This window comes from Cryptomeria japonica, chromosome 9 (assembly GCF_030272615.1).
Source record: "Cryptomeria japonica chromosome 9, Sugi_1.0, whole genome shotgun sequence".
Lineage (NCBI taxonomy): Eukaryota > Viridiplantae > Streptophyta > Pinopsida > Cupressales > Cupressaceae > Cryptomeria > Cryptomeria japonica.
The window spans coordinates 191,522,713-191,538,802 of record NC_081413.1 but is presented as its reverse complement, the minus strand read 5'-3'; the positions used below and the strand labels follow the sequence as shown (position 1 = coordinate 191,538,802).

The 16,090-nt window shown below is 34.9% G+C and overlaps 1 protein-coding gene across 3 annotated transcripts in view; it reads left to right on the top strand.

The window, feature by feature from the left end:
- LOC131040938 (serine/threonine-protein kinase CTR1) overlaps positions 1-11,327 on the top strand; it is a 64,290-nt gene extending 52,963 nt beyond the window's left edge. For 2 of the 3 annotated variants that reach the window (XR_009104947.2, XR_009104948.2), the window contains exons 10-18: positions 8,514-8,582; positions 9,303-9,403; positions 9,496-9,580; positions 9,712-9,810; positions 9,896-9,964; positions 10,062-10,193; positions 10,483-10,577; positions 10,732-10,917; positions 11,035-11,327. Coding sequence is in view for 1 of the 3 variants with exons in the window: in XM_057973897.2 (XP_057829880.2) it covers positions 8,514-8,582; positions 9,303-9,403; positions 9,496-9,580; positions 9,712-9,810; positions 9,896-9,964; positions 10,062-10,193; positions 10,483-10,577; positions 10,732-10,831 (750 nt within the window). In the remaining 2 variants the exon portion in view is untranslated. Of the gene's footprint in view, positions 1-8,513; positions 8,583-9,302; positions 9,404-9,495; positions 9,581-9,711; positions 9,811-9,895; positions 9,965-10,061; positions 10,194-10,482; positions 10,578-10,731 lie in introns of all 3 variants that reach the window. The other variant, XM_057973897.2, reaches the window with a different exon arrangement.
- Positions 11,328-16,090: the final 4,763 nt, after the last annotated feature.

Below are 16,090 nucleotides of genomic sequence, written 5' to 3'. Positions count from 1 at the left end.
CTGTTGCACATAATTGTAATCCTAAAATCCCTATGTCGTTCAGTTCCATTAGACCTTGATCCTGATTCTTCATCCATTCTTCATAGTTTGAATCTGACAAATCCAAGGTAGCTGCTTCTTCATTGACTACTTGGTACTTGAAATTGATTATATGCTTTCGAGTCTTTGATCCTTGTTCCTGATGGAGATTGTATTTCTTTGTCAGTTGTGGTTGGCTTTAGCTGCTACCAAAGCTGTATGCTTTCTTCTATAATGAAATCGCCACAAAATTTAACAAAATTTTCTGGGTTCCAATTATTACCTTTTGGCCCATTAAAACAGCAAGTACCTTAATAGCTTGTTGATCTGCATTCACTAGTTGGAAAGTTCAGGGCCAAATGTTCGGATTGCCCAGAATTGTCCAACTGTCTTTCAGAAGTGTTTTCACACCAAAGCCACTATCAACAATTGTATTGGTGAGATTCCTTCCATGGATCTCCATGTTCATGTAATGTCCCCTTTTCTCCAAGTTGGATTTATTTAAGGGAATAAATAAATTAATTAGATGTTAAATAGTCCCGAGTCCTATGGGATTATTTAAATTTAATTAATTAGCAGTTGGACGTACTTTATTTTATAAAGTGACTTTATAATAATGTCAATGACAAATTATAAAGTAAATTCACTTTTGAGGGGAAAAGTAATTTAAAAGAGAAATAAAATAAAGTATTACTTTTGAAAAGGAAAAGTATTATAAAAGGAGGAAAAAGTGCAATGAGGATTCATTCTTGACTTGTTATTTTGAAAGAAACTTTTCCTTGAGAGCTTAGCTTGCAGGTTCAGTAAGCCCTAGGAGGGAAACCCTAGAGGTTTTGGTTTTGGTTGATACATTGCCGGAAGGGTTTTGAGCATCATTCTATGTCATTCTGGTATTGACAAACCTATCATACAAACCTATTGGTAGGTTTAATGTGTAATGACAGATTTTTGAGTTGCATTTGGGCATGCTTGGCCTATGTATTTGGATGTTACTTCATGTTCAAAATTTCTGATTTGTAGCAGCAGACTGAATAATTCTGAAATCAGATTTGTTCCATATATATGTTTGTATTTTTTTTGGATGAGTTCTTGATTTAAGATATTATCATAAGGGATCATTTTTGGCATATGTGTTTGCTGTCCACATTTGTTGTAACCAGAGATATAAATCAGAATTCTAGGGTTTGGAGCAGGAAACTAAAATGCAGAGAATCAGGGCAGAATTGCATGTCAGTTTTGGCGACTACCCAGATCTTGCATGTCAGTTTGGCGACTACCTAGATAGTTGCATGTTGGTTCTGAGTCTTGCATGTTGCTTCTAATCAGTTGCATGTCAAAATTAATGGTTGCATGTTGCTTCAAATCAACTGCATGCCAGAATCTATGGTTGCATGTTACCAATAATCCGTTGCATGTCAATTTGATTTTGTTCTATGCACTCTAGGGAGTCGGGTTCACACAGATATAACACAAGGAGTAGGTCGGGGCAACAACAAGAAGCTGAAATTAATCCAGCTGAAGCAAAGATGGGTGAAAGAAGAAATGAAAGCCCACCAAGGGACTTGAATAATCAATTGAATAACTTTCTGACAGCTCTTGCATAACAGCAGCAGCAAATGATGCAACAGTTCGAGGATCGTATGATCACAACTATGGGACAAATGAGAATGGATTGTTCCCGACCAAGAAGATCTAGTAGTGTACCTAGTAGAGGCAATGCTGGACATGAAAATCAAGACAGGGAAGCTTCTAATGCTGTCAGGACAGCAGTCACATAGTCTGACATACCTCTTCGCCCTACTTTTCTATCTAGACAAACTGAAGAAGAGGCACATGAGACTTGTGACAGCTATGGTAATGCTGCTGAAAGGGAGGAAGTTAATTCTGATTTGGTTATGCATAATAACAGTGGTACATTAATTTTGCATGAACCGTTACTTGAGCATGCATCTACATATGTTGAGGATATTAACAAGGAGGTGGAAACAATGGATCTCATTGAAGAATGTGTGGTGAAAAACATAACTGATTCAGATTTGAGGAAGCATTTAATCAATCAAGGAGAATTGAACGAGTCTACTTATGTTTTGACATCAAACTATCATGATTCTTTGACTAGGCATAAAGTTGTCCAAGAGATTAAAGAAGCCACAAGTTCACTTCAGCCATATGAGGTTTTAGGCAAAAAGGAATCACATATTGTTCACAGGGTTGTCTCAGGGTTTGCCAAACCAGCAATAACTGATCAGCTATGTGGAGGCAATTCAGAATTTTCAGTATGTAGTGAACCAACATTCGTTGATGACCATCAACTCATGAAAGGAGAGGTGATTAAGATATATGAAGACATCACACAAATGCATGAAGAAAGGACCGATTCCCTGATTTGGAACAATAGTCCCTTACCTATGTAGAATCATGAGTTGGCAGCCCTTACACATGAAGATGACGGTATTGTTGAGTCTTCCAGTGTTGGCACTCAAGTTGAAGGTGTCAAACATGAAGTATATATTGTGGATTCAAGCCACAAAGGTTCTAATTTTGTACATCATACTATGGAAGATGTTAAAAGGACACAAGATATGTGTGATGGGTGGTTACAAAGAGCTGAGAAGGCAAAGGAAGCTAATTTGATAGCCCAACAAGGCAAGTTTCTCCTACAACAGATTCGGGATACACACCACTGCATAGTTGATGATGAGCGAGAGCCTTCTAATACTGAAATTTTTGTTGATGTTGACAATATTATTGGTGGACATAATGATTCTATGGATGTTACTATTAATGGACCAGCCACTCATGAGCTGACTTTGGGTGTTGGTGATGGCATCTACATTAGAAATTTGATGTTGGCACCTAATTCTTGTGACGGTACAACTGCTTATTGGTTGGCATTTGAGCCAAATTACATGGGTTGTTTAGTGACAAGTGACTGTCCTACATGGCTGCTCACTACATTTTCAGAATTATTTGGGTCTACATCAGCTATGGGTATGCATTGGAGTGTGTGGGAACAAGATTACTTGATGGGAAATTCTCATGAGCCGAGTCTTCTACTTTTGCCTTGGTATGATGACACCATTGCCATCCTATTTGTTGCTGGTCTGAGATATAGCAGTGGTATTGATCGGTTGGATGTATTGTTTCACATGGATTCCATTGCGTTCCTTCACGGTTTGTGGTGTATTGGCATTGATATCAGAGTAGCGCAGTGTTTTGGTGGAGCAGTGTTCTTGAGATTGATATGGGATCCAGGCATTTGGTTTCAGCATGCAGGTGTAGATTGCTTGAGGGCAAGCAATCTCCGGGAAGGGAGGACTGTAATGTCCCCTTTTCTCCAAGTTGGATTTATTTAAGGGAATAAATTAATTAATTAAATGTTAAATAGTCCCAAGTCCTATGGGATTATTTAATTTTAATTAATTAGCAGTTGGATATACTTTATTTTATAAAGTGACTTTATAATAATGTCAATGACAAATTATAAAATAAATTCACTTTTGAGGGGAAAAGTAATTTAAAAGAGAAATAAAATAAAGTATTACTTTCGAAAAGGAAAAGTATTATAAAAGGAGGAAAAAGTGCAATGAGGATTCATTCTTGACTTGTTATTTTGAAAGAAACTTTTCCTTGAGAGCTTGAGAGCTTAGCTTGCAGGTTTAGTAAACCCTAGGACGAAAATTCTAGAGGTTTTGGTTGTTTGGACGAAAACCCAAATCAACCCACTTGGTGAATTCATCTTAGAATTCATAGTTGCACTTCATTATTTAGTTTGGAGAGATTCATGGAGTTTCAGAGTTATTTCCTTGCAGGTCGATACATTGCCAAAAGGGTTTTGAGCATCATTTTATGTCATTCTGGTAATTTACAAACCTATTGATAGGTTTGATGTGTAATGGCAGATTTTTGAGTTGTATTTGGGCATGTTTGGCCTATGTATTTGGATGTTACTTCATGTTCGGGTTCGCTTTGGGTTCGTCCATACAAAAACATATAAAAATAAAAAAATATACATATATGCAGCAGCAAATATATACTTATGGGATTTGACATCTAACATCTAGATCAAGTTTTGAATTTAATCTATGCAAGCATTGAAATTATTATCTTCTATTGGATTCAACCCTTCATCTTCTTGTGTCAACTCAACTCTAAGAAAGAATATAGGTTATGTGGGTTGACAATTTTATTTGAGTTACTACCTTCTACTCCATTATTTTGTATAGATTTGGTGGAATTGTTAGAATTGTTCATGTTTTACACATTTGAACAAGTATTTGTGTTGTTTGCTCTTGTTGTTTTGCCATTTGTTCCTAGCTATGTGCTATTTGTTGTATTTGCATGAAGGCTCTCCAATCCTCATTCCAATTCAACATCTTCTTACTACCTTCAATTCCAGACCTTAACTATTGTGACTCATCTTCGAGCTTCTTTCCAAGGCCCATGCTTAGCTGCATACACAACACACACTCAAAAGGCTAGCAGGTTTGTTGTCTCTAATAGCAATGTAATAACCCTATGCTTTCTTTTAATTGCCCTAACCCATTAGAGCTTACATAGCCACACACCCAGTTTGAAGAGAAAATGACATGACAGTGAATACTGTTTGTCATGAATTAAACACACAAGAAACACAACTATAGATTTAAATTATAAATGGTTCAAAATCTGAATCAAATTTGTTATCCATGCACCTAGTATAGGGTGAGTGATATCACTATTCTTTTCCCTCTGAAAAATACATTCTTTTGAATTCACAAGACAAAAGAATCAATAAGAAAACTTGAAAAAAAAAAAAGGTGTCAAATTGCCCAAATTCTCCTCAGGTTCTGCTGCTGGGGTCAAAACTCTCTGGAAAAGCGTCAAAATTCTCCCAGGGTCCTGCTGATCAAACCCACAGGGCAAAATACGAACCTTGGGCGAATTTCCAACGAATCAGAATCTTGGGCGAACCAAACCAGGACCCAGCAGTTGCACAGAAGAATCTGGTAACTTAGGTCGTAGCATTCACTGTACCATTGTCCCTCAATAATACAATAACATTTTGAAGTTCATGAATACTTTGTATTAAATCCACTACTTTAACTGATATGATAGTTTGAATTACTTGCCTTGTAATATCTGTATCAAATTGTTGTTGATATGTTATCATACTTGCATTGCATGTCCAAAGTCACCTCTTTAGGGTGCCCATTGAACTACGAGTCTTAGGACAAAATTCAATTTCTTTTGTTAACCCTCCTATGGCCAAAAATTAAATAGGTAACCTCGAGATTGGTACACGATCTATATATTTTGGTGCACAGTTAAATTGAAATTCTATTAAATGATGAAATTAGGATGCGGTAAACAGGAAAGCACCAAACACAAATCAAATTACATGGGCATGGTCAAGATGCTTAATAGATATCATGTTCAACCCTCAAACGCTGATGACAGTTGGCTTCATATGTGGTACCACAGCTTGATGACTGTTGACTGGCCTGAAATGAGTTTTGGAACTGCAACATGAAGTATGCAACTATGGTGCTGCAAACTGATAACACAATTGGAAAATACTTGCAAAACACAATAAACATGAAAATATATAATTTTGGTTGATATAGGATTGCTTATAGACTTGGGATTCTCTTGCATCATGGGGTGCCCAAAAGCTCCCCACACTTTCCAAAATCCAAAACTTAAACTGAGCACACATAAAAAACATCAAAATGCACTCATTTGCCATTTTGCCATTTTGCCATTTTTTTATTCGTAGTAAGGGAAAAATTCCAGAGGAGAAGAGGAGAACAAATGAGAGAAGAAGAGGACTGTAATAATCACTTCATCATTTGAGTTAATTTTGTTGTTTTAAAAATTCCTTTTAGTTTTTTCCCTTTCTTTCAAAGTTTCAAAGTTATTGTAGTGAAGAGGCAGGCATTGAACGATCAAACTAAAAAGTTTTTTAGGGTGTGGGTAAGTGAAGTTTGATAGTCACATGACCTATTTGGATGACTTTTCACTATCCTAAAATCTTATGCAAAGGACCCTAGTCAATGCCACCAAGATTCTTTTGCGTGTTGTCACAGTTTTGGACAATGAAAAATAGAAAATTAGGGGGAACAGACATTAGATGTAACATGTGTTCAATAAGGATTTCAAAGGGAGGTTAGTAGGGTTTCCAATCATCTTTTATACATGCTTGGACATGGGGTTAACATTTGTGGAAAAATAGCCTAGCTGAGAAGGCTGAAGTTTCTAGGTTGTTTATTGAGGGTGAAGCAAAATTTAAGGGTAGTTAAGTGGAATTTATACAATTTGCCATCTCATTGATGGTTTGCTTGAGGGTTCTACCAAAGAAAAGAGGTAGGCAAGGCTTAATTGCAAGGATTTTGAATGTGCGATGACAAGAAGAGGCAAAATAGTTGCCCAATTGTTTCATACCCATGTCATCTCATTTCATGTGGTTCATTCTCCTTATTTCAAGAACATGCTGGAAAAGACAAACATTAATTCCTCGTATGCTCTCTCTAGAGAACATAGATTACAAGTCACCTTGTATGAGAGATATAATTTGAAGGTGAGTTTGTTGGTTTGTGGCTAAGGCTGAGTTACTCAATTATCATGGATGGGTTGACCATTATGTCGGCCACTCATCAAGATCATACTTATATATGTAGTTGGCTCTTATTTTATCATAGCTTTTGATTGCTTGGAGAAGCACAAGTATGTGGACTTATAATTTCAAAATTTGAAGGAGGCCATGGAGGAGGTTGAGGCCTCAAATGTTGTATAGCTGGTGATAGATTCAATATGCATCTGTAAATTAGCTAGTATATGGTGGAGGGTGCTTATAAACGCATAGTTTGAACCCCTTGTGTTTATGCATTGAAAGACACAGGGAAGGTAGAATGGGACAAGACAATTGTGGTAGAAGCTATAGATATATAGATTTTAGTTTGCAAACATCTTGCAAAATTGTAAGTGGAAAATTAGTTACCTGGGTTTACAACAGGAAAAAGTTGGGAAACTAAAAAGTGACAGACCATTCATAAAAATCGAGAGAAAAAACTGATTTTGTTATTTCATATATAATGTAGTGCATATAATTTTTAAAAAAAAAAACATGTATATAAAAAATGCTAATTATAAAAATAAATGAGTAGGGCTTTTGAGTAAAAAAATATTTTACTTTAACTAAATAGGTTATATGTTAACGCTATAGGGCTGCTTTTAAAATAGCAAGCCTTGCTGTTATGGAACAGGGTCTACCACTTTGAGGGCAGACGTATGTTGTTTATCTACAACCTCACAAGGGATTAAATTAAAGAAAAAGCTCTTGTTATGTTAAAAATAAATCTATCCAAAATAAAAAGTTGATAATAAATTTTAAATTGTTCTAACTTTAACCCTAGACTAAATGTTTTCAGTTTGCTTCTGCTTTGTATTCCTGCCTCTACATGTAAAAAATGAACTGAAAAGTGGATGGTTATTTATCAGCCAAGAATATAACTGCTTTTGGAATAACTCTGGAAAAGCTGAGGAAATGGCATGGCAAAAAAGGTGGCAGGTTGCAATTATCTGGGACTAATTGTAAGCGTTTTCAGTGCTACTATGGATCTTATGATAAAATGAAATTAGACTGATTCGCAAATATTCTAAAAGGATCTGCTACAAAATGATTTCACCAACTAGCAGATGGCAGTACGAAAGATTTTGGAAACATCAAAATTGGAATTTTGTAAAATGTTTAAAAAATGCTACACATAGGAGCAAAACTTTGATGGACGACAATCTGTAAAGCAAGGACCACAAGAATTTATTGAGGATTATAATTGAGGTATAAGATAGGATTTCCTCACATATGTAATGATAGTGTGGGTCAAAACAAGGATAATGCACTTGAGACACATGCTGTTTAGGCACCGATCAAGCTAGAAAAGATTGTCAAAAGTGTGTTTGGAGTGGAGGAAAAACATGTCAGACCCTATGTTACCAAATCAGTTGGGTAGAGCCCCGTTTCTTGGTGTTAGTTGTACAGAATCGGCTACTGATCAGAATCACCCATGGAATTGAGTAGCGGTTGTATTTTTCTGCACTAAGATGCTTTGATAAATAACAAACAATGTCCAGGCTGTAATATTGGTCATTCAGTTTGGTCCCTTTTCTCTCTATTTTATTACTTTTTCTGTATGTTCAAGTTGGGAAAGATGTTACTTTTGTAGGCAATATTGCAGACATATAGATATAGACGTTCCAACTCTTTTTTAATTTATCCTTGTCTAGGTGATCGAATAACATATGTTGCATATAGCTAGTCATTTCTTTGGATGTCTCTCTGATATTAGAACTAGATGGCACATAGAATTATTGCTATTTATTTAGAGCAGAGGAATCTGTCATGTATATGAAATGAGTTTGACTGCTTTTTATTCACAAATCTATTTTTATTGTCTAGAACGAAATATAAGAGAAGGTGAATACTTCAAAATATCTGATCCAGGAATTATTTGCAGGATGTTGCTGTGAAGATCCTCATAGATCAAGATTTATATGAAGAGCGACTTAAGGAGTTCCTGAGAGAGGTATCCATTGGCCTTATGTTAAATGCACAGTAGAAAATATAGCTCATGATATTTGATTTAAGTTTAAAATTCTGAAACTTTTGAAAATTGCCTTAGCAATAAAAAACGGTAAGTGTTATATTGCCAGTCATTTCAAAGCCATCTCTATTGTAGTTAAGAACAATTTGCTGACCTCTGTTGAACTATGTAGCTCAATGTTTTTGGAGGTTGTAGTCATCCAAGTATTGATTATGTGTTTGCTCTTAAGATAGTATAATATGATCATTTGGAGAGTCTAGAAGGATCATTAGGAGAATTTGCTTACCACAACTGCTCTCATATCAGAATGTAGGACCAAACAGAATTTAGCTAAACATAACATTCCGCAGTCTGTCTAATATTGGTCATGTTTTAAGTGGTTTGATACTACAAACAGGGACTTTACATGTCTCTTTTATGCCATCCTGATTCATTCAAGATTGCTTTATGGTAATGTATTGATCACAGTGATGTATCTGGCAAACAGTTTTCCTGGTCTTGTACAATAATGGGAATGACAGTCTACCATAGGATTGTAATTAGACTCTTATCTGTACTGGGTTCTGATCTAATGTGTTTGGGATTAGCACAAAAGTTTTGGTACTAGCATCAAAATACATCCATTCATTTGATGATAGTTAGCTAGCTTTAAGTGTATTTTGTATCTTGTGGTTTTGATCTTATATTCTGTGTCAATGTTAGGTTGCAATCATGATACGTTTGCGACATCCAAATGTTGTCCTTTTCATGGGTGCTGTAACAAAGCGTCCCAACTTGTCAATTGTGACTGAATATTTACCAAGGTAATGTGATGTAATTATTATTGAATCACCAAAATCATGACATTGTTGTTTGACCATTTATCACCTGATAAATTTTGCATTTTCTGGAGCAGGGGAAGCTTGTATCGTCTTATTCATAGAGCAGGACAAAGGGAGTTACTGGATGAAAGGCGACGATTGCGAATGGCACTAGATGTGGTGGGTCTCCAACCATTTTATTTCCTTTGGCATTAGTTTCTTTGCATAAACTAAATACATTTCTCAAATTCTGAATTGATTGAGGTAGGTTAATTATTTTAATAATTTAGATTTTATTATTTTTGATACAGGCCAAGGGAATAAACTATTTACATCGGTATGACCCTCCTATTGTTCATCGAGATCTGAAGTCTCCTAATTTATTGGTTGACAAGACGTGGAAAGTGAAGGTCAGCATATAGATTTAATATGCAAGCCATTTGAATTTCTATTTGCATCAACGTGTCAGGAAATTAATTTGGTCAATGGATACAGGTTTGTGATTTTGGTTTATCACGATTCAAGGCAAATACATTCATCTCTTCCAAATCTGCAGCGGGAACGGTAAGTCTATATAGCTGTATTTGATTCCTGATAGAAGTGATCTGTTTGTTTCTATTGTCTAACATTAGCAATTCATTTTTTCTTTTACTATTTTCAGCCTGAATGGATGGCTCCTGAAGTGCTTCGTGATGAACCATCCAATGAGAAATCTGATGTCTATAGTTTTGGTGTAATTCTTTGGGAACTTGTCACTATGCAGCAACCGTGGAGTGGCTTAAGTCCAGCTCAGGTCTATTTAAAAAGAACCCTCTACATTTCAATACAAGATATGTTTTATTTAAATTTTCAGATCTGCATGTTTACTGCAGATTGTGAGTCCCTATACTTGATATATTAATTTGTTCTTATTTATTTATACTGTAATTTGAACCCTCTTTGTCAGCAAAACCATCAGTGATTTGATCATGGTATTAGTAGTTGATTTGATTTATCTTCTGCTTCTTTAATCTGATCTGGCGGATTTGTTTCATTGCGTGAATGTTGCACATTTTGAATATATTTTGAATGCATTACTACAGGTTGTTGGAGCTGTTGGTTTTCAAAACAGGAGGCTTGCAATTCCACCAGATATGCACCCTGAAATAGCTTCCTTAATTGAGGCTTGCTGGGCCAAGTGAGTTATTTTATTTTTTCAAAAATCATTTTGGATATCTTCATATTTTCAACCTCATGAAGCCTGCCAACTTTGGTGGCCAGTTCCTTTCATAGGCAGATATTCCTGGGCTTTGATACTGATAAAGGTTTATGACACCTTGGTTTTGTTACAGTGACCCAAGACAGCGACCGAGTGTTTCAAATATTATGGATTCTTTAACAGCATTGCTAAAGCCTTCAGCCGCACAACCTGTTCATGGTGGGAAGTCATAACTTTCTTCACTTCAAAGGCGTGCATATAAAGGGCGTGTCATTTTCCTTGTTGTAGTAACTTCAGGCGGTTTTTTTCTAGTTTTGAGGTAACGATATCAACTCATTACAGGAAGTGAGTGGTATGTGGGCAGTATCTGGAACTGAGAATAATGTTATATAGTTTCTGATGTTATTTTTTCTCACGTTATGTCTGCTATTTGCAGATTTTGGATTTTGTCGATGACAGCTTATTGTAAGGTGGATAGGTTGTTGAAGTGCAAAGAATTTGCATGTTGGATCTTGCTATAGCGGCAAATGTAAATTAAAAAATTCATTTCTTATTCTTTTGAGCCATCTTCTCAGTCTTTGCTCAGTGTACTCTGTAAATTTGAGAGCAATTCTTGCTTTGAAGTAATAGACTCAAAGAGAGTTGGCTTGTTGGTTCAGAAATAATATTTAACCTTTATGCCTCTCATTACATTCACAATTAATTTTTAGCACAAATGGTTTGGCGTCAGCTGAGATAGATAGTCGAGTAAATTACTAATTTTGCTTTTTTAAAACAACAATCGTTAGGTATGAACATGCGACGCTTCTTTATTCGATAGAAGAAGTTCAATTAATCTTTCGAAGCCTTTGTTTCATACAAAATTGAGAGGAAAAGTTGTATTACGGTCAGAAGATGTCTGTTTAACATTTATGCTAACACTTACTATGCTAGAAATTATTTTGTTGATTGCAAATGAGTAATCTCTATCTATTTTTATGGTCGTAATACTTCTCACATGTAGCATTGTGCTACTAATCTGAATTGACACTTGAAATCAAGGAGAGCGCTTCAAAACTAATTATGATTTTCTATAACTAATTATGATTTTCTATAATTAGTGTGAGTTCGTTTGATTGACATGTAAGCAACTTTTTATTGAGTTGTGTCGCATATTTTTAGTAAGTATTTGCTATTTGTCCAGCAGACACGCCCTTGGCTTGCTGAGTTGTTTGGAGGCTGACTATCACATTAAGATCTGAGGTGTTTTTCTAGTCATAATACAGTCAGTCTAAAGTGTCAATTGAACAGTAGTTGTGTAGTTCACAGAGTCTTTTAAAATGGTTGGTGGGAGTTTTTTCTCACAGGATGAAATTCAAATAGTTGTAAATGATTGAAGATTGCAAGATTTTAGAAAACAATTCCGCCGTAATAGTCAATTGTTAGCTGAAACTTTGAGCCAAAGGTATTGCTTCATTGTATGGTAATAAAAATTCCATGGTAAAATGTTGTTAGTTATCTTAGGTGATCAACAATTGAGACAATAATTAGGCCTTTGCCTTTTTTTATTTATTAAGTCTAAGCCTTATCTACTTCAATTTGGACTTTATTTGGAAGGTGGGTTGAAGTGCTAGCCCAAATGCTAGGATGGGTGCAAAATTGGTCTGGATCCCTGCATTTGAAAAGCTCAATACATCATTTATGTGAAACCAAACTTTGTATGTGTATCTGATATTGTATAGAAGTTCTGAACACTTAAGCTTCTTATTAATCTTGCACTGGATGTGGACATTTTGTTACGTCACAATTCTCCGAGTTACTTCTAAAATTATTTGAAAAGTTTCCTAGCTGGATACGCTTACGACATGCTTATATTTAAGTGTAATATTGAAATAGCTTGTGCTAAGTATTTGGTATTGTTTTTAGATGAAATAGTGAGGGTTTTGTTTGTGATAAAATTTTCAAATATATGTAGTTGTATTGATTTATGCCCGCTAATTCAAAAAGTAAAAAATTGTAATATAGCATACAAATCTTACAAACGCATCTAGTTTAAGTGTATCAATCTTCTAAAAGCATCTAGTTTAAGTGTATCAATCTTCTAAAAGCATTTTGTTTAAGTGTATTAATCTTACAAAAGCATCTGTCAAAGTGTATTGTTTATAATTAAAAAGTCCTTTTTAGTATGAAAGATTTCTTGTAGTATGATAGCGGAAACGGAATGTAAAGGAGTCACTATAATAACAAATCATGACTTAATTCCATCTAAAGAATTGGATATGATATATTAGAACAAAGATCAGTTGCACTTGTGATAGCATGGGTTTCTAGTCTCTACCCCCGAGTATGGGAACTATAGCTTCCTTGGACATTTCTATGCAAGATACTCTCAATTCAACTACTAAAGAAGGAACGGCCTTTCGATCTAAAGAAAATGATCTATTAACGAGTGAATAAGAAATGGTAATATGCTTTGACTCATATTGAGATATAATAGAATTGCAAACTTGATTAGAGATGTTATTATTAAATTTGGATACGAAAATTGGGAAGTAGGTTGAATGAATGGGATTCCTGGTTTTGCCATATCTAGTATATGCTCAATTTGATTTCATATCATGACGTTTTAGTGAAAATGTGTTTTACTTTTACGTTATTATGGATAGATCTCTTTTGAAAGTTTGTAGGTGGTTAAGACTGTTAAGAAGTCTCATGATTATTTAGTGTTTGTGCAAGGTATATCTTTAGTTGCTCATGGGAATTCCTCTTTAATATGAATAGGAGTACTTAGCTTCATTCATCATATTGCACTAGTTTAAGATCAATTATTGTGTTTTGGGCCCTTCCATTGGGTTGTTGATGTAGTCCTAATATAAACTTGTAAAAATACTCCTAAACAACATTTCATTAAAGTTGCTTTATAAATTGAAATTAGATTATTGAACAATCATTATAAGCATTTAAAATCTAAACGTTGTATTTTAGTATATATTACTAATTTTATTTTATTTGTATGATTGGATCCCAATATTATTGTTTTTTTTTAGTTTTGTAATATTAATTTTGAATGTGATTAGATTCTTATATTAGTTTTTACTAGGGTTGACATTGGATTCCATTCTCTTTTATAGTATTTTAAGTTAAATGTTATTGGATTCCAATATTCTCCTTTTTTAATTAACAAGTTAGGGGATCTGTTACATGCCACTCTCCACACTTGAGGAAAACAACAAAAGATACATAGTATGCTATTATAAAATAACCATAACCATTGTACAAAATAACACAAAAATTAGTTACAAGTACAAAATAAAACTTCCAAAATTGGTTTTGCTAATGATAGAAAATGTTTGTTTTATAAGAAGTAAAAAAGGTTTTGAAGGGACCTTGAAATTAGCATGAAAAACATCAAAAGAATAACTAAGAACAACCAACCAACAATAATATGTTTGCTACAGTGAAACCCAACACACCAAAAAGGGTCCCAAAACAAAGAGAAAACATGCACGAACACAATTACAACTATTTCAATATCTCCACTACCTCAAGCTCTTGTAAGTTTCCATGAAGCATAAAGATACTTAGTAAATCATTTATCTCATCTTCAAAAGGCTTCTTCTTGCTTGCTTTGGTTCTAGTACTAAGTACAACAAATACACTTTTCTCTCGTGATAGTTTTATCAATTCCTTGAATGACATAGTGTCCGTGCAAGTCATTGAGCTTATCAAATAGGATTGCTATACCAATAACATTGATTTTAGTTGAGCATTTACATACTTGCACCATACATTGCAGATTTTCTTTTATGGATTTCACTTCATTCCCCTGAATAGAAACTCTATTAGTGATCTCTTTTTCCCATTTCTCCATTGAAACTAATTAGGCCTTGAGGTCGTTGTGAAGGTTTAACAAGTCTTTTTTACTTTTATCCACTTTGGGAATGACCTCCCATCCTTGCAAAATGTTTTGATCATTCCCCCTAGAAGGTTAGTACCATCCACCAATTTTCTTTGCATTGCTAGTAGTTTATTATTAATTCTATTGTTATCCAAATAAAACCACTTTGTCATGGAGTGTTAAGAGGAGATGACCTCTTTGATAGTGCTCAAAAAGTTCCTCATGAGAGAATGCATAAGCAACTAAAATAAAAAATAATTGTAGTAATGTTTGGGGTTTGGTCTAGGATATCAAGGAATGGAGCCCCAACTTTGAGATCTACAATAGCCTTCCCTTTTTAAGCATCTCTATTTGCATCCCCTTTGACCTTCTCCACATCTTCATCCATCATTTTCTCACCACCAACATCATTATCCCCTATTTTAGAATCATTAGACGAGATGATGAATTTCTTCACCTTATCCCTCCCCACTAGTTCAAAAGTATTTATTTTTTCAAGTTCTCTTTTCCTCAGCCTAGGGGTTACTTCTTCCTCTAAAAACTTTTACTCTGGGACAAGGGAAAGCCTTGAAGCCCTATTTACATAGTCTCCAAAAACATTAGCACTTGATGCTTCTTTTAGGCCATCATCTTGAGAGTTATTTACCTAGGATTCGATATTTAGAGGTCAAGGTGTCTATAAAATTACAACTCTTGGTAATAGTCTCCTTCCTAGAAGAAGCTCTAACACTCGAGGACTTCTCACTAGGAGTGTAATTTTCATATAATTCATAATTAACAATATATAACCTTGATTGAGATGTGTCATATTAGCTTATTTCCTATTGTCTTTAAACAAAAGCTCCAATGAGGCTGGGGAGAACTAAGATGAAACCAAAATTTTGTGATGGAAATGATTGAGCAAAGTGAAATGATATCCATAAACATTTTTAAAAACTCTTCATGATACATGAGGGATAAACACCTCATGGTACTTTCTCCCACCACCACCCAAATTGGCTTGAGAGATGTCCTTTATATCTAGAATGGAGCTTCACAAATTTGTCTTGTTCACCCACTTTGCAAAAAGACAACAAAACATCCTCTTTAGCCTTGCTATCTTTTAAGGTCTCCTTTATCTTAGTTGTGGGATATACCACTAATGTGGGCAACCAAATCCTCATCCAAACAACAATCCTATCCAAAAAAAGAGGCCCTCTTACTTCTCCATGCTTTAATAAATGTCTTTGACATAGTGGGACATTGCTTGTTCAATCTTTCTAAATATGGGGTGAGACCACCATTCATTTGTGGCTTTCTACAAACCCCCTCACAATTTAATGGTGCTTGCCCTGCATTATATTCAAACTAAGAAAGCGACATAAAATACAAACACAAAATCCTCAATATTGTTCAATAGAGGTAGCTAAAAATTTTCCAAACTACAACCACAAATTGAGGAGATCAACAAGCTCCACTTGTAAATAAATTAAAAAAAAAACCACTAGAAAAATCATTAAATCATGAATTGGGTTGTCCTTCCCTATTCAATATTACACATTAAGTGACTACCACCACAAGATGTATAATCAATACCCAAAAGTCCCTATGCATGCGATGGAAAGTTATAAGATGT